General features: G+C 40.3%; 1 protein-coding gene across 2 annotated transcripts in view; it reads left to right on the top strand.

The window, feature by feature from the left end:
* LOC101161760 (partitioning defective 3 homolog) overlaps positions 1-23,186 on the top strand; it is a 409,769-nt gene that overhangs the window by 263,862 nt on the left and 122,721 nt on the right. For both annotated transcript variants that reach the window (XM_023950353.2, XM_023950354.2), the window contains one exon: positions 1,281-1,485. In XM_023950353.2, the coding sequence (XP_023806121.1) occupies positions 1,281-1,485 (205 nt within the window). The remainder of the gene's footprint in view (positions 1-1,280; positions 1,486-23,186) is intronic.

Here is a 23,186-nt window from a genome sequence, read left to right as displayed (position 1 = left end):
ACACACCCATAATGACTCCCCCCCCCTCCGGAAGGCTCTTGATTCTATTGTTTAGTGTGTTATCTGCGACTTGGTGTCATTAAGAGGCGGCAACAATCGCACAACTGCTAATCTCATTCGTATGAATGTGCAGATGCGCTGTAGCGCCGCAAGTTCGCTGCCATCGCTCCTGGGTGCCCGATAAGAAAGCAGCAGAGGGAGCGATGCAACCGATACCCATCCAGAAATTAGTGCAGGTGGAGCATTGCGGAACAGAACGCCGAGTTGCTCTTTGTTCCCATCATACTGTGCTGCATTTTCCAATTCCTCCTTTATAGCTGAGATAGCTGAGAGCTCTGCAGATCCAAGCAGAAAACCAAAAAAGACCAATTCCTCTTTGAAGTATGAACCCCACCCCTCCCATCAGTCTTTCCCGTCGTCCCGGTCTCCCCACCTTCATCGCTCACGATAAGCACTTCACACTCCTCCATCAAAGGCAAAAGTTGCATGGCTGTAACAAGCGGTAATCTGAAGGACATCTTTATACCGCCATAGCAACAGATCCGGCGCAGACAGGAGCCAGATACACCATGAGAGAGACATGTTTGCAATTATGATCCCCAAAGGCCTTTTTTTCAAGATTGTTTAAATGCATAATTAGTGACGGATTAATTACATTTTGTTCATTGGTTCTGATTAGATGTGATGGAAACTTTCAGTTTAATCAACCTCACATCACCTAAGGAGTTTGGTCTTAGATTGATGTTGGGTTTGAAAATTGGTTTCGACATAATTAAGAGGCAGAATTGTATGACTATAATCAGACCTCAGACTATGCAGTCGCAGCACTTTGATATAAAAAAGCAGGAGAAAACAGGCAGGCTCTCGTGTGATCGCTGCGTAATGCACACTTTCACAATCGAAATGACTTCAGGCTTTTAGCTGAGTGAAAATATGTGCAAGACAATCCTCAATAGGGGTGCAATGTAAATATATTCTGCTCTAATGAGGCAAATAAATTCAGTGTGTTTTGTTCAAAGCTGTTATACCTTGTGGGACACAGTTTTTTATGGCTCCTCTGAAGTTAGCAAAAAGAAAGAAGTGATGCTTTGTCACAGATAAGAGAAACTGCTGACTTTAAATATGACTTCTGTGTAATCTGCAGGGAGTCAGCCCAAAGTTTTTCCCCCTTTTATTTGTCTGTCAAAGTTTTAGCAGTTGGTATTTTGTTAGATTTTTCTTATTAAATGTACCTTAACAGTTCCATCTGAGTTTTTTTTATTTTTATTTTATTCTTTTAGTGGATGATGACACTGAGGGAAGCTCACGGTCTGGCCGGGAGTCCATGTCTGCCAGCGGAGAGCTGATTGCGGTCGAGAACACAACAGGTCGTGACGAGGAAAGGGAAAAAGATCAACCCAAAGATGCGCCCAAGGAAAAGAAGCTGGAGAAGGACAAGAACAAATCAAAGAAGGGCGTTCTGAAGGGGCTGGGCGAGATGTTCAGGTAGGACACAAAAGTGCCTTGACCACCCCCCCCCCCCCCCCCCCCCTTGCCACCCTGTGCGATACTATTTACATGTAATCTAAGAACAAATCTTAAACGCGCTGTTAGCACACGGTGCTATCTAAATCTTGCTTTAGGCTTTTTCTTTCACAGCGCTATTCCAATATATAAAAGACTTGGTGTCATAGAATTCCAGCCTGGCACAAACCACAATTATTAATTTCTCCTCCTTGATCAACTTTCAAAAATTAATTGAAAGGGATGCCATCCATATGTCACTGCCAAGTCCCTGATTGGTCAAAGTTCAACTGGTTTAACTTTCAGTGCACATTTACTTGCATGTTGTACGTAGAGCCCGATAATGCTCATAATGACGTGTGTAACTACACATAAAACGTAAGAATTTTGAATGGTAAAGCCCAAAATTCGCGTTTATTTGCATTTACGCAGACTTTTTGATGGAAAGGTATGGACGTAGCTTTAGTTGTAGCCAAACGTTTTTATGATTGCAGACATAGGTTTTGCTTAAATTATACTAAACCGCAACTAATAATTTGTGCTTCATGATTGATTTTCAACGGTTGGCATTTTTTTTAATTAAAAAGGACGCCATACTAACATCACTACTAAGTCCCTGATTGGTCAAAGTTGAAGTGGTCTAACGTTTAACACTGATTCAGCATTCAATGATCAGCGATGCGTAGATGCAAGAGTTTTGAACGGGGAAGCCCGAAACTCATGTTTACATAGAGCTTTTGTTGAGAGTGGTCACTTTGAAGGCAGTGTGAGCGTAGCATAACTCCGCCTGACGACGAATCGTACAAACTTTGAATATATTATCTAGTTGTTGCCCAGCCTTTTAACAGAAACACTTCCCCTTAAACCCTGTGGAGTTGGAGCGGGTGGGGTGCTGGTTATCGACCCTCAGAGCCTCTGGCACTTTGGAGCCAGATTATTTTTAAGAAGGCAGACATGTTTTATTCATAATCTCATGTGCTTGCACTTGCAATCCAAACACAGTCGATATTTGTTAACCAGCAGACAATACCGACGGCTCCGTCTCAGTGCCAATGACAGAAGAGGGAACAAAGGATTGGGCTGGATTTGGTTACAGCTGTTGCTGTTAGCAGGTTCCCGCTGTATCCATCACATCTTGTACTTCCAAAGGTTTCCAACAGAGTCACTTTTGGCAGGTGGGATTCTGATTCTGCTCCTAAAAGCTTTGAAATTTAAAAGGAAAGTTCACAGAAAAACAGTCAGCAGCACATTTCAGTGGGCCCATACCTGCTGGTGGTTTTTATTGCTGTGCTACAGGCTCGTACCTGCGGAAAATTCGGCAACATTTGAGTTATTAGTTTTGTGTATTCGTGTGGAAAATGAGTAATACACAAACAGGGGAAATATCCACTACTTGAGAACATACATCCTGCAGGTATGCACTCACATTTGCTTCTGCGATGAATATTGGCGGGGAAGTCAATGCATTCATTTCAAGCATGCATATTTAAACACGGCATAAATTAACGGTGGAGGCGGCGCAAGCTGTTATCGGGGCCATAAGTTGTTTTCATGTGGATTAGTTTAATAGGATTAGTCAGCATATTGTGGCGCACAGCTCGGTAATGAACAATAAAGGCAATAAGTGTGTTTCGAGGTCACGATTGAGGAATTCACCGAGCCTGATCATCCTCTGTCTTACATTTGTGTGCACACTACATGTGGACTCACTTGCAGGGATGTTTAAAGGAGAACCCTGCAATATTTGGGAGTTGTCGGTTGCCGGTGGGCGGCTGCTGGGGAGTTTTTTGGCTGAGTGCAGAAGCCCTGCACGTGTCCGTCTTGGCCTCATCAGCATTCTTCATTATCCATGAGTGCTATTGCCACTTAAAAGTTGGCATGCCGCAGGCCTCTCTAGACCTCGTGCTTCCTGAATACAAAGAGGTGTTACCCTGACAGGCTTCTTGGTTTTCTGTCTGTCTGCAACCTTTTCTCCATTTAAAAACCATTTTTTTTTCAAAATAAAAGACTCAACCGTGCTTTCCTCTTATTGGTACTAGAGATCTACAAGCCAGTGTAACAAATAGATGTGACGGTTCTCATTCCGGTCTTTTTCCTTTTGTATCGTTCAAGCGTAACTTTTGGAGTTGTTAAGACATTTGGCTGTGGCTAAAGGTACAATAGTCATTGTTCGACCAACATGAAAGTTTATGTTCTGATGCAAACCCAGCAAGTCAACCCTTTAATACCAGAGCATTAGCTCCACTGTTGACAGTCTTTGAAATACCGTAACTCCTCAGCTATTTACTCTCATACAGTAGTGAAGTGTTTAGGCTGTCAACATAAATCAGCTTATTCTGATACAAGAAAAGTGGCTTTTCACCAATATGCAACATTTCACATCAGTAAAATAATTTAAGTAACTTTAAAGTCAAAGAATGTACTCAAAAGTTTACTAATAGAAAGAGTTGCACATTGGCACAAAACCACTTTTCTCCTTTTCAGAATCAGCTGATTGATTGAGTAAACACTTCACTACTGTAAAACATTGCATATCAATACACAAAGCTGCTGGAATTACATTGAAGAGTTACTGTAGTCGAAAAAATGTCAACGCTGGATGGAGCTAAAGCTGTGTTCATAAAAGATGAACTCTTGGCCAAGTTATTGCTTCGTTACATGAATCTCAGTTTAACTTGCAAATGAACTCTGGTGCGATTCACTTTAGTGTGAATCCAAAAAACCTGCAGGTCCAAACCAAAGGGAGTAAATATTGTAATTGGATTATATTACATGAAAAAAATGCCTCGTAGTGCAAATCTTAAAAAGCAAATGACCTGGCATGTTAATGTGATTTGTTGTAGTCTTGTAATAGTTCTTGATTATTGATCATTTTTTATTTTTAGGATGGATCCTTTAGTTTGCCTTTTTTTCAGTTGAATTTTCTTGGGTTTTGTGATGCTCTGTTTCCCTAATGACACAGTCCCTCCATGTTGAACTTTCTAACTGTCCACAGATGTTCTATTTTCAATTATCCTCAATGTATTCTGTGCTTGAGAGCACATCCACGCCCCAGCGCAATGCAGTTCGCCCTACCGGTGGAGGGATGGCCAGCCCTAAGTCACTACGGCTTCTCCTTAATAAAATACTTTCAGACACCACTACAAATCAAATGTCTCTGCAATTGGAGCAATAGGGAGGTAGTTAAATTCTTTAAGTTCCCACAATCAAGCCTGGATTCCTGCATTTTGGGTACTACTCCACAAGTTCCTGACAATGACGGTCAGATAACCAGTGCGTCTAGTCAGTTTTCATCTTTGTGCATGGTCAGAGTTTGTCATGGCGAAAACTGCCTCTGAGTAAGCAGCTGTTGGAACTACATACTTTTTGAAGACTTTGGTCCTCTCCTGGAAGTATTGTAAATGTAAATCAAACCCAATAAGGGTGTGAAATGTCTCCACATTCCTTTCCCCTTTGGACTAAGTCTCCAGGGATGTCCTGGTTTCACAACGACCTAATAGAATTATATATCTTCATAGTCTTCTGAAGAATTCCTTTATTGCCTTAGCCTGACATCAACCATGTATTGTAATTGTGTTGGCCTATCTTTTATCAGCAAAAACAAAAACAAAAAAAAACAGACAGCGCTTCTGCCTTTTCTCACAGATCCATGTCTAATGCTTGCATTCTCCTTCTTACAGGACTTCAAGGAGCTTAGGATTCGCTGCAATTTCAGCTCATTTGCATGCAAGTCTTTGGACAGCCTGATGAGCGTGTTGTGCACGTCCACTTAATGGACAGCCTGATTGGAAGTGCATTAACATCAGAGCCAGGAGAAAAGGAGAATAGGCTAATATAGTGGGAGAAAGAGACAGCAAGCGTGAGATAAATGCAGTGGGTGCAAGAAGTGTGTGTGACGGATAGAAAATTGACTCACTAAGGCCCTGAGCAAAGAAAAAAAACATCAGTAAACAGTGTTTTTGTGGAGGTCTTCTCCGGACATTGGCTTAACTTACTGTAGAATGAGAGGCTTTAAGCGTATATAACTTAGTAATGAATATCCTATATATTCAGATGCATGCATCGACTGGAAAATGAACCCCTAGCAGTCACTTTACCAAGTTCTCTTGCATGCATCTATAGACTGTAGTGTCAGATGAAACAATTGCATCTTATTATCATGTCTTTTTTGGTGGCTCGCGTGTGATCCTGACTTTCCAGTCTCCTCAGGATTGTTTAGTTGTTGTAAGGTTGTCATAAGCGACAAAAGCCCGGGGCTCCGAGGCCGCATCACGCTCGTAGACATCTCAGTCAGCCTCGATGACCGCTTTCAACACGCCTAATGAGGTGTTGTTTATCTCCTTCCACACGGCCTAACCTCCTACATCGAAGCCCCGTCCCCATTGCTTGTTGCGATTAAGTGTCCAAATTTGTTTTTTACAGTCTTCATGCACAACTACAAATAAGTACATTCATTTTCAAGAAAAATGTGGAAATTGAACAATGTTTTCGTAGGGTGGAGCCTTATTGAAGTGATTGCAACTTGCAAGTTCTGCATATTTTTTTAGAGTAAAAGAATGCAAAATTTACATTTCAGAAAATGTAATTATCCGCTGTTAATTCTAAATTGACAAGAAATTTGACATATTTCTTGTGGTTTCTTCTCATTCTTTGGGGACATTTAGCTTTTGCTTCAGTGGATGTTTACAGTAGACATTATTATCATTGTTGGGTGGTAATAACTCACTTGGAACAAAGGACTATTCCGACTATTCCCATTTGTGAGTAATTGAGCGACAAACTTTTTTTTCCATTGGTAAATTGTAATAATTTTCTTGGATACCTTACCTCAAATAGACTTTTTTTTTTTTAGATTGTGTGAAGCAAAAACGAAAAGGATCCTCAGACTAGAAAACATAAGAATTGAAAAATTGACTTATTTAAGTAGCACCTATTCCAGATATTCTAACAAAATTAGCTTTAGTTTTTTCTTTCTAAATTAAACTTAGACAGTTTAAGTAGCAGCTGACATAACATCACTCTCACTACTGTATGTTCGAATATGATGTTACCCATTTACCGAAGGACAACAAACTAAATATGAAGATATTAAAAAAACTATAAATCCGCTGTGTTTTAAAGATGAAAACTTAAATATAAAAAAGTAAAAATTATTTTTTCACATGACAAATCTGTCAAAAGCAATGCATTGTGGTTCATTTTTTGCTAATGTAGTGAGCACTGATGCACACCAACCTATTTTCTGCACTATAAGGCGCTTTAACTCTGGTGTTATCTTGTGGGGTCAAAATGACCCCACACTTACATTGAAGTGTTCTCCCTACCATGACAAAGGTGGATAATGGTGGAAAGATTTCATGTTATCAATGGACACCAGTGAAGATCACAAATCATTGAAGAAAAAAGGTTTAGCGCACTGTCTTGTGGGGTCCAGATGACCCCACTCCCAACGTTAAAGTCAAATCAAATCAAATCAAATCAAACTTTATTTATTAAATAGCGCTTATCAAAGTGCCTTGGATAGCACAAGGGATAAGCAATTTTGAGAAATACACTGCGCTCTGTTATTGGAAATATGCTAAAATGGCTAATGTGTAGCGGTGCTAGACTGTTTTGTTTTAATGTGTTGCTAGGAAGGTTGGGAGTTAGCGTAGTCACAGTAGCATTATATTATTATGATCATCATGGCGCCGCGTGTGTGGCAGCAAATCTCGGCATTAGTTCTACCGGTATCAGTCTGTTTTTTTACGTGTTGCAAAGAAGATTGGGAGTTAAAAGTATTTGAATACGCTAACGTGGCCAATGTGGCTAACATGACTAATGCTACTAACATGTCGCATGTGACAAACAAGTACAAGGTTTGGGCTTATCTCTGACTCTTTTGACTCGCCTAATGTGCGTTATAGTTTGGTTTGCATTATAGTTCAGAAAAAAGTTGTCTTTTGCAAAGGCTTCTGGGAAAGTTTTAGTGCATTGTTTTTGGAATTGTAGATCCAGAAACCAGACAACATGGTGAACACCCTCTTTAGTGCACTAAGTAGTAAGAAAATATGGACACAATCTGTGTGGCACAAGGAAAAAAAAAGAAAAATTAAAGTAGTCGATATAATAGTCAAAAATCCGACATTTTAAAGAAAAACTGATGTGAAATTAGCATGCAATTCTTGACCTGATTGGATAGGCATTCTCCTGTTTGAATATTATAACAGGTTTTACTCACAAAACACTTATTATAGATTCTAGGATGTTGCTGTCACTGGACAAGCAGTGGGGTACATTTAAGGCGATAACACTGACACAAACACACTGTCCTGCACCAAATTCCAAGTCATAGAGTGTGCTGGAAAAGAAAGATAACAGCAAAGGCGAGGTGTTACTCCAGTAAGCTCCCAATAATTTCTCAAATACAACCTTAAAATGAGCATAACTGCAAAGATATTAAACCTGAAAAATGTGAATAAACTGAAGGAAGTACAAATAAAAATCCATGAAAGTAAAATCCATATTTCCTACGTTCCTTATCTCGTGTGAAAATGGGATTGGTGTAGGTTTGCAGCTCTCTATATCCAGGCGGATAATTCAAGAATTGTTTTGAATGCTAATATGTCTTTGGAAAAAGGAGTAGTAGGGTAGCATAAAGGAGAGGAGGAGGGAAAGGCTGGGAAAATATGAGGGAAGGGCTTGAGGAGAAAAAAAAGGGTACCAAAGACTGGGAGAGATGAAGGGGGGGATTTAAAACGATGGAATGAAGAAAGAAGAGGGAGCGTGTGCACTGGAGTGAACTGGGGCACCAAGAGAGAGTAGGAACCAAGGGTGAAAGAGAAAGGGAATAGGGGGATGAGAAAGGCAGGGAGCCTTTCACAGTCACGGCATCATGCTGCTGCCTGTAGGGAGGATTGTGGATTTTAGGTGATTTTCGCCTCTAAAATATGTCTATGTGTGTGTGGGGGGTAGCTGTAGATTGCATGTGAATGTGTGGTGGTCCATTTTTTTTTGGATGTTTTGTTTTTTGCGAAAGAGCATGGTAATGGGCTCTGGCATCAACTTCAACCTTCCTCCTCACCGATTCCTCGTCTCTCCGTTTTCCCCAAGACCCTTCCACTTTTCCTAACAATCTGACAACAAAAAGCCATCAGCCATAGCTAAGTGTGGCAGTTGTGCACCCCCCCCCCCCCACCTCTGTCCTCACCCCTCTATTTCCATCACCCAAGTGGAACTTGTTTGCCGACTCCTCCCTTCAAATATAGGCCCTCTCTGAGAGGAAATGTGGCAGAGCGAGGACAAAACTCTAACGCTACGTTCACACTAAGCATGTGACGCGCGTTCAAGAGCATGCTGACATGCTGTCGAGGGCGTTGTGGATGTAGCTTAAGAAGTCTTTCCGTTTCTATTATTCGTAACCAGTGTTCATCCATGCACAGGTGTTCAGAAATGATGACGAACATGAACGATCTGTGCTGTAGCATGTTACTGCAGAGCTCCACGCCGTTTCTCTCTGCTCTTGTGGGCGTGAACAGCTGATGGCGCGTGTGGCTCATTAATATACCAATATCACTACGGAATAACTGGCATTTGTGTGTTGAACGCAGCCCTTCCACTTCCCTCTGCTGAAACACACACTCACGCTGAAACGCATGTGAATTCAGCGCAGTAATTACACGCCTCTGCATGTGGACCCTGACATCTGCTGAATGTGATCTGCGAGAAAAAGATAATTGCGCTAAATTTCCTGTTGCCTCGCTTATCGTAATGTCTGGGCGAAGGTGTTAAAAGAAAAATGCAAGGTCCAGCTTTGAACAATGTTTTTCCTTTCTTGAAAAACACGTGTAACAGTATTGTTTCAATAAATGAAAGAGCTCTCTGAAAAACAAACCTATTCCAACAGTTTACTGCTTGAATGTATCAAAGAAAAACTATAATTTCTTCCATAAACTCTTTCTTTAATAATGAATAAAATACAAAACCTTGATTTTGACCTAGAATAACACATATGACTCACTCAAGCATGTATTGGTAATAAACAGCTTGTTTAGTTTAATGCTATGTTCACATAGAGGCTCAAATGAGCGCATTTGAGCAACCAGTGTGGAAAATACAGTAAACATTTTCCTAATTCTATAAAACAAATCAGAAAAAGAATAAAAATAATAGATTCAGAAAGTACCCCCCCCCACACACACACACACGCACAGACATTTATTTGTTCATCTATCCAGGATACTGGGTTGCTGGAGCCTATCCCAGCTACTGTTGGGTGAAGGCTGGCGTACATCTTGGACAGCTCACCGTTGTCGTGAATAGAACCTTAAGAAATGATTTGTATGTAATTGTTTGATTGGGCATGGGTAATGTTTTTGCAACCCTCTCCAAAAATTATGGTTATGCAAATTCTGTGTGTATCTGTCTGTGTGCATAAGTAAATTACAATCGGTGCGCCTGTGAGACAAGTCTACTATCATCAATGTATGAATATACTTAGATCCTGCAAATAGCTGTGTGCAGACTATTTGTTGATGTGTATATGTGTGTATGTGAGAACTAAGTCATGCAGTATACCTGTGACACTCTTGTGTTATGACTCTGTATTATCCCCTGCTTCCCCACCCCCTCTATCCTTCCTATCTTAACCCCTTAACCCCCCCCCCCATCTCTAACATCCTACACCCTCTCTCTTCTTCTTTTCTTCTGTCCGGTCCAACAAGGAATGCGTATAAACATAAATATTATAAATAAGCCTTAGCCTCAAATACAAAAAGGGATTTATAAAAATATAAACTTTGTTTGTCTAAAAATCCCTATTGTAACAGTAAAATATGTCCAACACAAGAGGCCTTCAGCTCTGAAGTTTAAAAAATAATAATAAAAAGAAAGAAAATGAAGAAATTAGCATTGAAAGCAAAAACAACGTCAAAAAACGTTTTGTCATTTTATTTTTAGTGCATTGGTTCTCTTTTTTATATTACAAATAATAGTAAGTAATACTAATAGTAAGTCCTTTCTTTAAAGCAGTCTCTAGTGGTGACAAGCTCCAACTTCTTGGAATGGACGATGGGGTCAGGTTTCTAAATTATACTACAAGCTTAAGACATTAAACCTAAAACAACACAATCTTGTAGTGTGGCCCACTACCATCATCCACAAATTTCCTTTGTTACTGATGTGTATTTCAGCTAAACTAGAGCCAGTTTAGCTCGTGCTGGTTTGCGGCGCCTTCCGTCCGTGAAACCCAGGTTCGACTCCGGGCTGCTCCCTGTTCCCTTCTCTACCTCTGCCGGTTCCAAGCCCGGTTTGAGAAGGTTGCGTCAGGAAGGGCATCCGGCGTAAAACATTGCCAAATTTACCATGCGACTCGTTCGCTGTGGCGACCCCTGATGGGAGAAGCCAAAAGTGGAAGAAGAAGACTGATGTGTATTTCAGCTATAATTTCAGGTTGAACCTTGTCAGCCTTTTACAGTCTCACCAAGTGCAATGTCATGCCTCAATATCACCTTCAATTGGCTGCACAGCTGAAAGGAATGCATCTCAGACTGTGCTATATAAAGGGCAGGTCACCTTTCTCAGCTTCTTGGTGCAAACGCACTTGTCGGCGCACTGCCCATCACCTCCGTGTTCAAAAGCTGACGAATTACCCACTGACTTTAAAGAGGTCATTTTTGATCTCAGTGTGTGGCACCTCTTTCCCATCCTGGCTGTTATGCACCCGAGATTCCCAGCAAGAGGCCATATAACTGAAAAAAGTCGCTGGGGAGGAGATAACTACAGCACACAGCAACAATGGATGAAGTCAATATAAGAACTTAACTCCTGGGTACATTGAGTTAAGGTGGGGCCAACATTGTGTTCTCTAAAAAATTTAGATGTCAACATCTCTGGGGGTTTAGGCATTCTTACACAATTGCAGGATTGACAAAAAAGGGGAGGTGGGTGCTCGCTGACTTCAGCAAACATGCAGAACTTGCTAGAGGGCTAAAGGGGGGCCTTTATGTTGTCCATCCGCACTGTTCCTGCTTTCGGCCACTCGATGCAAATGTGATTGGACAGCACAGGGCCTCCATCAGACAGCTCGGCAGTAATTAGGTTTCAAATGATCCTACAGCTCGAAGATGGACCTTGAAGCATAGGGAGGGAGTAGTGGCAGAGGCTGCCTTGTGTGCGTGTCCAACTGTGTGCAAGACGGAGGTGGTTTCGGGCGACAGAGTTAATTGAATCTGAAGTCTTGTTGGCCTGAAATGAGATCCACCGATGTCTCTCATGCTGTGTCTCGTGCAGTGGGCATCGCAACAGGACGGAATTCATAAAGTGTGTTATTAAAGAGTTCAAATTAAGTGTAGCAGTAGAACCCTCCGCTCCTACAGCCCTATGACTACTAATGATCCAACCCCAGTGGAATGTCCAGCAGACGCACAGTCAACCTTGCTTTTTCCTCTCACTTTCTTCACTTCTTTTTCCACTTGAGTTTAACGGACACAAACTAAACCCTGTGAAGTAACCACATCCCCACCTCTCCAGCACTAGTGTTTCTTGTAGCAACAACAAATGGAACAGCTTTAAACGAGCTTAATTGAGGCACAACACCATCTACTGTACAAAATATTGTCTAATGAATTTGTCCGAACTGCCCCTATGGGTGGGTGTCGGTGAAATTGGTGCAAAGGGCACACACGTAGCCTTGACAAAATATTAGAGTCAAAGAACTCTTGTTAAGCCGGTGACCGAAAACTTTTAGTCATATTTTTTTCTACAAGTATGCTAGGTCATAGCAAACACTTATACAAAACACGGACGCGTGTCGTGTCCAAATCTGGGTGTAATCCCGAATTCTGCTGACTACCCGCAAGTGGTGTTCACATAATAGGTGTGTGCTCCTTGCATATCCTGTAAACCTTATTCCTACACAGACAGCCCAAATCTAGTCGTAGCTCAGAGTGTGGTATAAGGGCACACTGACATTAGTCCTATGACTACTTCACGATACGCCTACCACACACACGACAATCGTATGTTCCATTTTCCATGTGCCTCAAGGGAACTGCAAGACACACCTGCGCTCCTCTTAAGGTGCAAGAATCCTCTCTACGACTCTTCACAGGCTCAGACAACCCAGAAATCTGAAGCACCCATATTGGTCAACCCCTGTATGGGTGTATGTGACTATACCTTTATTTGCTGATGATCTTTTGCTATTGTTTTCTGATTATAAGAATTTGTCTTATTTAGAATAATACATCTTTATGGGTTTGACAACCTATCCCAGAAAATATGTTTCTAACGCAGTCTAGACTCTTGGTTTATCTATATTACAATAACATTTCTTAAATTTCTTATATATTAAAGAGATTAGTATAAAACAGTTCTAGTGTGAATGTTTTTATTGTGGGTGCCCAGATATTCTGGTTTCCTTTTTTCTTTCTTTTTTTTGTCCCAAAGATGTTCAGACTGGGTGAAATGACCCAGAAGTACCTACATGACAGCCATGGAAGGGATTGTCTGAAATTCACTAAATTGCCAAAAAAGGAGATTCAGTGCCTCCTGTGTTTTCCCCCAGAATGTAGAAAAGGCTAAGCCATTTTATGTGGAAAGGAGAGATAAAATTAAGTCTTGCTGCAAAACACTTTGAACACATCATGTAGGTATCCTCAACCTCCTTAAACTGAGGAGAATGACAAAAAAAATCAAAGGTATAATAATATATGTTAGACAACAACACACAATATGTCTTTTAAAAATGTGTCTGATGATGAAGGATGTATACACAGAAAATCCGAAATAAAATTGCATTTGTGAGTATTTCTTACTTAAAATCATGGTGAATCAGGAGCAAAGGGAAAAAGTGTAATCAAGTGGATGATGGGAAGTCAGGGCTGGCTTAGTCCGTGCCAACAGTCCCCCCCACAACTCAGAGGCAAATTTCTAATGAACTCCTGCCGCTGTGCAGAAACTGTTCTAGAAAATAACACAGGTCTTTGATTTTGGCTAAAAATGTAAAATACCTGAAATCTCAGATGGTATGTCTGGCCTCCAGTCCAGAGTCTTGTAGTGATGCCAGTGAGTTTGCGTGCTCACAAAGAACAGAGATGTGGAGATTAGAAAGTTTTGTCATTATAGTTCTCTGAAATAAACCCGAATAGAATTCTTGGATGGTTGAATTTCTGTAATCTGTCTTGCAATACTCCTACGGTATGAACTCTTGGCCAGAAGTAGTTTACCACCAACCTAACACATACACGTTTTGCATGTCATTTTGGGTGGCCGCCTTTATTGTGTTCGTCGTTGCATGAATGTGTGCACAATGGACAGATAGTATTCCTTTGGCTCCGTGTTTCTTGACCTTTTTTTCTTCTTTGCTTTTTTGTCGTTGTTCAAACACTTTGATGTTTTTCTGTCTAAGCCAGATTGCTTTGATCAATCTAAGCAATGTTCAATACGTCTTGACTTTTGGGGGTTTAAAAATAATCCTAATAACAACACTTTTAGCCAGGAGAAACATATCAGTTTTGCTGCTCTAAACGATACAAATGAAACTGATGTCCCACGTAATGAATAATATATAGATGTCTCCATCTAAGGAAGAAAAAATGAATTAGAAATGCATAGAATACTTGATATTACAGAGACAAAAGTGAGAAATGCACATGGGAAAACCTATTTATTCCCCCCTGTGTGTATGGAAATGAAGTGGATTGCCTTCCCTGGTTGGAGTCATTACTAGTCTGCTCACTCACCTACCAGGCTTAGCATGTAATGAAAGAGAGGCCTTTGGCTGAAATGACCTTTCCCCATTTGCAGAGTTCCCACCTGCTGATGTGCACATATATTAACATATGAGTAAGAGGACAAGGACGGAGACAATCGCGGCAGAGAGGGAAAATTGCCTTTGAATTACAAACGTAATATCAATTGATGTTGAATTACACATCTGATTTCCATCAAAGGGAGCAAATTAAAGCCACAAAATATATCCGTCTTATTCCGTCAGTGTCTTGGCATGTGCCAAGCATGGTAAAAGAAGAAATCTGCTTATTCTTTTATTTTAAAGGTTTTATTTTTACTAGTTTTTGGATTTAATTCACACAAATCTTGTAGAAGAAAGGGTGAATGAGATGTTCAAGAGATTTGGGTCTTTCTATGAGATGCTATCAAGGACTGATGCGAGACGAGTCAAAGCCAAATCACATCATAGTTTGACAAGTGACTCAGCAGGATTTAAACCCCTCTGCTCAGATTTGTTGGGCTTTAGTCAAACATGCCCTTAAGGACGAATACGGGCTGTCCACGGACGAAATAACAAGGTCAAAGACTGCTCAGTGACTGTACACGCACTTCAGATACTATGTATCACACAATTTTCATCGGAGTGGGTCTTTAAAATTTAGTCGCTCCTGCGGACGACCCTCTACAAGCTCAGACAACCCAAAAAAGCTGCAGGACCTATACAGGTGCATGTGACTAAGGCTTTATTTATGCCAAGGAAGAGTTTGGTAACTTTAGTTATGCTCCACCTTCCTGCCTGAGAACTTTTTTTTCAGCAGAAGTTCCACTCAGAGGATTCTCCTTGCGGATTATTCTTTTTCAGATATCGCACTCGGGTTTTAGGAGGGATTTTTGGTCACGTCCTTTATTTTTATTTATTTTTTTGATTGCCACCCTCCTTCAGCACTAAAAGGATGAAGGTGCTGGCTATTCATCTTACCCGGCTCATGATCTACAGTCGCTGTGGATGCGATTCGCCTGGACTTTAGCTCATCCTCACTTTACTTACTATTACTGTCAATCCCTCCCTCTTTTCTTTCCATACATCCACAGATATACCCCTCCTCACTCTTCCTCCCCCTTTTAGCCCTGGGGATTCATCACTGCATTGACAGAAAGACCTCTCCAGTCTCCCATTGAATGCTGGAAGGAATGTATATCACGGATCAGCGGTTCTGCTGTCTCCTTTCTGCGATGTAATCGCATGCAGCGCTCGGACCGACGTGTATTTCAAAGTCTGACGTTTTACGAGACAGCGGCGCTTCCCGCCTTCCTCCTCCAGTTTGGCATCTGAGTGTCTCAAGCACATCAGTGTCCAGACTCATCAGGATGCAAATCGAGCGGGGAGGCAAGGCGAATCAAAACAACAACAAAAACAGTGTCTGATGAGCGAATTAATCAGAAGTAACAACTAGAATCCTGTACCATCAGTTTCAGGTGTGTTGCAGTTCAACAAGTCAGGTGGATTCTCCCAAAATTGTGGCCTTTTGACATCCATGCTGCATTGAACTGAAGTGTTTTGAGTTCTGTGGCGGAAGCCCGCCTGAGCGCACAGAGAGTGGCAATGATCAAAATGTCCCATTAAGAATGGAGTGTGTTGCTCTGAAACTAGGTCACAGTCTGATCCACCGACTGAAGCTCTTCCAAAGGCAGAGACGACCCCTCTTCACCAGCCTGTGTCTCAGCATGTGCCCCTCATACGTAACCATTTGTTTTGTTGAAGATATAGAAGATATAGGAAAAAAAAACCCACAGGTTTTCACGGCCACATTTTCCCTATAAAGCTACGTTCACACCACCCTCGTCAACGCACGTTCAAGCGACCACTTCCAATGAAAAGCCTATTTGAATATTATTTTGAGACTTCTAAAACTCGTACGTCCATGCATAACGACACAAGTTTTTATAAACTACGTCCAAAGCGGGCAGCCATTGAACATGTGTTAAAGTTAAATCAGGCTGAACTGTGACCAATCAGGGACATGGATTTGGTTGTAACGAATGGGTTACATCCCTGGTGCTATCTTATATGACCCCACCCTTACATTGACGTGTTCTCCCTACCATGACAAAAGTGGATAAAGGTGGAAAGATTTCATGTAATCCATGGACACCAGTGAGGTTCACAAATCATTGAAGAAAAAAGGTTCAGAGCACTGTCTAGTGGGTCTAGATGACCCAACTCCCAACGTAAAAGTGCCAAGGATAGCACAAGGGTTACAGCTACCTTCACACAGCCCTCGGCAATTTGCATTGAAGCAGCCGCTTCCAATGATATGCCTATTAAGCGATGCGTTCATGGCCGTTTTGGGTTTCCCTGTTCAAAACTCTTGCGTTCACAAATTTCGCAGGTTTCATGTTTTTGGTTGCCAGGTACAAAATGCGCATCCATTGACAGTTAAACTAGTTGAACTTTAACCAATCAGGGACTCGGATAGTGACTTATGGATGGCATCCTGGAATAGAGTTGTGAAAATAAAGCCTGGAGTAAGATTCAAGAGATTTGAACACGCTTTTCTAGAACATGCTTTTAAAAGCGCAGCATCAGCGTATCTTCTGTCCTTCAGAAGCGAGCCCAATCGCTCTAATAAATGAATGCATGAATGTCTTTGGACTTTATTTGTGTTCTAATGAGAGGCTTTAATCTGAGGTGTCAGGAATTTGAAATATTCTATAGCCATGCTGCACCCCCCCCCCCTCCTCCTCTATTGCTCGCCACCTCTCTGTCTCTCACAAACACAATTCTGTGATTTATGTGAAACATTAAAGGCAATCATGTTGGGTTGGGCCTTGTCCTTTGTAATGCTCAAGCTGTTTGAAATATGGAAAAGCCAAGCTGCTCTTCCACACACACAAATAAAGTAAACCACACACACGCTGATGATTGTGTGTACCTGCTTTTGCCTCCATATGAATAATTAGCAGTTAGGATAAATGACTTACTGTGTGTGTTTTTTTGTTTTTGTTTTTTACATAACCCAGTTACTCAGCTCTGGCATTTCTTTGAAACTGAGAACTGCAGTCCGCTCTGATGTTTATTCGGAGCTTGGATGTTTTCTTTTTGTTTGTTCTTTCTGCTTTATGGGGAGACATTTTCCAGTGAGTGGATTATTTTTTAGAATAATTCATGAACATCAGTATATATATATATATATATATATATATATATATATATATATATATATATATATATATATGTGTGTGTGTGTGTATAATGTATATATATATATATATAAAAACACAGTATGACTGACCATTTTTCATGCAATTTTTAGCATTTCTTCCTTGATTTGTTTTTTTACTCGGGTGGAAGAAATGCTAAGAAAAAATAAATCTGTTTTATTGTGCTTCTCTAATGGCTTCTGCTGAAGTGTAGTTGCTGATTAGCCCTTTGGACACACAGGCAGACTTGTGGAAGTTTCAGGAACCCAAAAGGATTTTTTTTTAAAGAGAAGCGTGAAAAAGTGGCGGAAAATTGTTGACTGACATGGCTGGAAAAATAAAATGTATTTATGGTGTATTTATGGAAAAGTTTGAAGACAGAAACATATTTCCGTTGCACACGTCAGAAAAAGTTTATTTCCATGTAATGTCATTTTTATGCTAAGCAGGAAGAAATAGTGACATCTGTTTGAAATAGGCTGGATTTGAACAAGATTCAAGATGGTAAACAGTTCATACGCAGAAAAATTGATTTTTTTTTCTGTATTTTAATATGGAATGACCTCACGCAGCTTCTCTGTAACTGAGCAATCTCAGGTGTTTTACTTTTGCTTTTGCCCAGCCATGAAACCCAACTGGAGTAAAATCCTCCTCTTATTCTGGTGCTGCACCTGCGGCGTTGTCCCCCCTACCTGCGCTCAGCCAGTTGTCATGAATAAATGGATGTCATGCCTCTGGGGTTCAGAGCATTTGCCGCCCAGGATGAGCACATGTGACTCCCGACCTCATCTTCCTCTACCTGTTGTTTCCACTCTTTGTTCTGGGTGGCAGGAGTAATCTACATCCACGCTTCTTCTTGATTAGGAGAACCGGCGTGGTCGCAAAATCCTCCAATGAGGCGAAAGAAATGAGGTGTCACGTTTTGATGTAGCCTGCACGAAATGCCACTGGCCTGTGGCAGCTTTAGTTTAAAAGACACATCTGGCTCTCCAACATCTGTTTATGTTTATTGCACTTAGAGTATTAAAATTATTTCAAAGAATTTTATTTAAATTGTGCCAAACAGCTGGTCATATTGACATGACACTAAGGACACACATTGAGCGTTTTTAAAGGAGATTTCATATTTTGGATGATTTCTATTTCATATCTGGTCATGATGTTTTGAAGTTACGGTTTTGAATTTTTGATCCGACTCTGGTTCTGAATTTTAGACTGTGAAAAACCAACCAGTCCACAGCGAGTGGGGTTAGGTTGTCCCACCTAAAGGGTTTTCTGTTCTCCTATAAAGAATCACACCACAATTTTTAGCTTTACCAAGATTCCCCAAACGTGTTAGTGTGTCAGCTGTGAAGAGGATTTTTTTTTTTTGTTGCCAAAAGATATTTATACCAAACAGTGGATGCAGTTTTTTTTTTTTTTTTGTCTTTATGGAGCTGAACTGTGGAGGTTTGTCTGAAAACACTCAGTGTTAAGGTGGATTTGCCTCAAAACAATCGGAGTGCCTAACTGGCTGCTAAAAAATGCTGACATTTAATTTGATTTCTAACTCACCAGCCACGTAGATCGGTTTAAAATATTACCGACCAAGCATAAGTTCTACATTAAATCTTAAAATCAAGTAAATATAAAATCATTTAAAGCAAACACACCCAAGTATAATATTGTAAAACACATTTTGGATGCAAATAGTGCAAATAGTTAAAACATAAGCAAAAACAGGTTTATTGGTCATTTATTTATTTTTATAATTTCCAAAATGTTGTTGAATTACTTTTTTATTCTTTCTTATCACAGTCCTTGTCCTCTATTTGCTAAAATGTTTAAAAAAATGCTTTGAGTACCTGGCTTGCATACCCCATGTGCTATCTTGTAGGGTCCAGATGACCCCACCCTTACATTGACGTGTTCTCCCTACCATGACAAAGGTGGATAAAGGTGGAAAGATTTCATGTAATCCATGGAAACCAGTGAAGATCACAAATCATTGAAGAAAAAAGTCTGTGGGGTCCAGATGACCCCACTCCCAATGGTAAAGTGCCTAGGATAGCACAAGCGTTAAGGACAACAGAAAGATGTAAGAGAAAACCATTAAAAAGATTACTGATGAACCGTATAAATTTGGTGCGAATATTTACCATGTTTTCCGCACTACAGGGCACTTCGGATTACAAGGCGGACTGATAACTGATGGTCTATTTTCCAATTTTGGTAACTTAAGGCCGACTTAACTGTACTAAGGTGCACTAAGCAACACAAAAGGGTCAGAAATATGTCCGTTAGTCAGTCCGACTTTATTAACAGCGTTCACAGTATCTCTAGAACTTGTTTGTAAGACGTTACATGTTAGTCACATTAGTGTGGTAACAATCCATGTAACTCCCAACCTCATTTGGAACATGTTAAAAAAAAAACAATCCGAAACAGCTAAACGCTAGGTGCATAAGCGAATTTACAATAACTCCCAACCTTGTTTGCAACCTGTAAAAAACATTCGAATACCCCTTACAAACATTACTGTTACTGACACTGCGACACCTTTGCCGTGTTAGCGTATTCATAATAACATCCAGCCTTCTTTGCAATTCTTAACCAAAACAGACATTTTGAGAAAGCGCCATATTCTTCCCAAAATCCCCTCGAAATCACTTAGATCAACCAGAATGAGTCCAAATACAGGTGGACCAGAGACACCCGCGAATACGGAGAACCCCCCACCCAGCCCCGCAGTCGAAGAATGTCCTTCGCCTATCCGTACTCAACAAAACCATTCTGAAACATTTCTGATGCTGTGTGAAACATGTGTTAAAGAATATTGCTCAACATTAAGAGTTTTCTTTTTATTCAGAGCAATAGACTATACCATAGCGTACTTTATAACCCTCATTAGGAGTGTCTCTCTGTGTCTCTCTCTTCATCAGTTAAGTGCGAGAGGGCATCTTCTTCACTCCTGCTCTGGATGAAGTACAGTATTCTCCGCGATTATCTTCTTATCGTCAGCTGATGCCATTTCTCAGTGCAGGGGCACAAACTTTATTATAGTGACTCAGGAACTGGTGGAAATATTCCTTAGCCGTCAGCAAGGAAGGCTGGCGTACTCTTTGCTCCCCTCCTCAGAAATTCCCACAGCATCCCTTCGGACAGAAAAGTCTCATAGAAGCGTCGTGAGTTTTTGTGATGAACCGGAGGAGTCACGTGTCTGAACAAAAAAAAAAAAAATCTGCGAGTATTGAAACGCATATAAGCGGGGGAACACTATATGCGGTTCTCCGGACGACATTTAACAAATTTATGGCTTTTAAATGCACCTTATAATGCGGAAAATACTGTACCTGCGATGTAGCAAATGGCCTTCTAAATTGTATTAGTCAGGCAGAAAATGTACCCACGTTTGACAAGAGTGTTCATTTCGGACCCAAATCCAATTGTGTTGTTTGTAACAGGGCTAGCAAAGTTCTGTAATAAAAGTACTGTATCTGGAGTAGTTGTGAATTCTAAAAATATTATTCTAAATTTACTTTTGACCAGAGGTAATTTGTATCTTTGGGGTTTTCTGTCATGAAATTACCAGTTTAAAATCATACCAGTTTATCATTAAACATCAAACTGGACAGGGAATCACAAATAATTTGTCATTTGAGCCATTTTTTCTGCACTTCATGCTCTTCTCTTGGAGGGCCGGGGTTTCCTTTTTTTTGTTTTAAGGGTGCTTTGCATCTTATTGCCATGACATTCGAGGCAGGAGGAGGCTCTGTTATTTATTTTCCTCCTGACTGCCACCAGTGCGGTTCCAGGTGATGGTTCTTCAGACACCACATCAGACGGCTGTGGGGGACTTCGCCCCAGGAGATACGGATTAACTTTCAGGTTGGCCGAGCAGAAACCGTAATGATTCTCTTTGTCTGCCCTTGAAATTATCTTCTCATCATGTACTCAAATTGATAGATGCAGTCTCTTTCTCCCACACTCACCTGGTTCCGTCTGCAGCTTTGAAAAATTGAGAATATTTTAAAACTCATCTGAGGTTAAATCAAGCAATCCACCATGTTCCTCCGTTTGCTTTAAAGGAAGCATGTTTTGCTTTTCTTCTTTTTAGGTCAGTAAAGCGCGTTCAAATTTAATACTACCCAAGGTTAAAGATTTTACGACTTCACAATATCTACCTTCATTTCTTTGTCTCTGTAAATTCTGCCTTTAACTTTTCACTCCTCAGTTTTGATGGAGGCCATGACAAATTACTACCCGATGAAGATGATGGATTAGATAGCCAATGCCAGTATTATAAACCCTCTCCGTTTTTTCGTCTGATATATGATGATGTATCGTATTGAGTAGTTGATATTTACTGACTCCTTCTCCCAGTAAAAGTGTGGAGCAACTCCAGCTTCCCGGCAACACATGGAATGTACAGCAGTGTTAATTTTTTTTGTCATTTTATGAGACACTGTCAACAAATGACAAATGTAGAGCACTTGGATTGAACTTTGGAGTATTTCTCTCTTTGTCTCACCACATCACCGACCATTACAATAAAACACGTATTATAAGTGCCATCGCATGCTAGATGACATGCCATCCAAACTATATCGGATAACAAATCAGTCATCATTGTGGCCAAACTTTAATAAGTAGCTGGAAGGAATAAATAGCCTGGAGGTCATGAATACTCTCTGCATGACATTATTCTTTTTTGCATGACCCGTGCAAAGTGATCCAATGTACACAAGAGTCAGCTTTTTCTGGATTTCTTCAACATTCATGGTCTTCTTTTTGTTGCATGAAACAGATTGGTTTACTGAAGGAGTGAGTTTTTAGAAGAAATCATAAAACGGCTAAAATTGATACTTTTATTAAAGAAACCCAGTCAAGATTTTTCTTTCTCATAAGGACATTGCACTTTAGTCTCTGCTCTATCTTTTTAAGTATTTTTATCAATTCATTTTGACTACAAAATTGGAGTCACAGCTATATCAGCTATTGGCTTTTATCAGGACATGCCTAATACCACTTCAGAAAAGAAACTGAACTCAGAGAAAAAAAGGGTGTTGAGCTTTGAAGGCCTTCCCTGGTACAGTATTAATTACCAGATTAATTTTTTAAAGGAAGAAATCCTATTAGTCAGATGTTACTACTGCCTGTGTACAGATAATGCAAGTCTAAGGGTGGCGTTTCATACGCAATGTTGATTCTGGTTTATCAATGTGTAAGTTCAATTGTTGCATGCATTTTCTCTTGTATTCCTTTGGTTTTAATGATTAATCCCTACAAAGTGGTTCATCTGAAGCAGCACAGAAATTTTGTTTCTAAATATGTTGTTAGCATAGCTAGCCCGCATTACTGCTACCAAGGCTTTACGCGTCTTTAGTGACCCCATTTATTAAATACAAAGATTCCCAATAACTTAGGCTTACTCCATTCACCAGTACTGCACACATTGGGTCTCTATTTTTCACCTATTTTTGTCCTGTTCACTCTTTATTTTAGCGCTAGCAACATTGCTAGAAAACCAGGATTTTTCTAAAAAGGCATCAAATTGGTCTTTCAAATAAAAACTGTTTTCTTTTCAAATTCTTTAACCACTATACAACTGAGTTTTGTAAAATGGATGTTTCATCTTGCTAATATATAAACAGACAACTATTAAGTTGTAAGTTTAATGGTGTGTTCATATTTAGTTAGCAATTTTTGGAATGACTAACCTAAAAAACTGTGTTTTACTTTGTGTTATAGATACTGAAACCAAACATTCTTTTGTAATTCTGACATCTAAA

This window comes from Oryzias latipes, chromosome 20 (genome assembly GCF_053564925.1).
Source record: "Oryzias latipes strain Hd-rR chromosome 20, Olatipes_Hd-rR_3.1".
Lineage (NCBI taxonomy): Eukaryota > Metazoa > Chordata > Actinopteri > Beloniformes > Adrianichthyidae > Oryzias > Oryzias latipes.
This window is presented reverse-complemented; position numbering and strand designations above follow the sequence as displayed.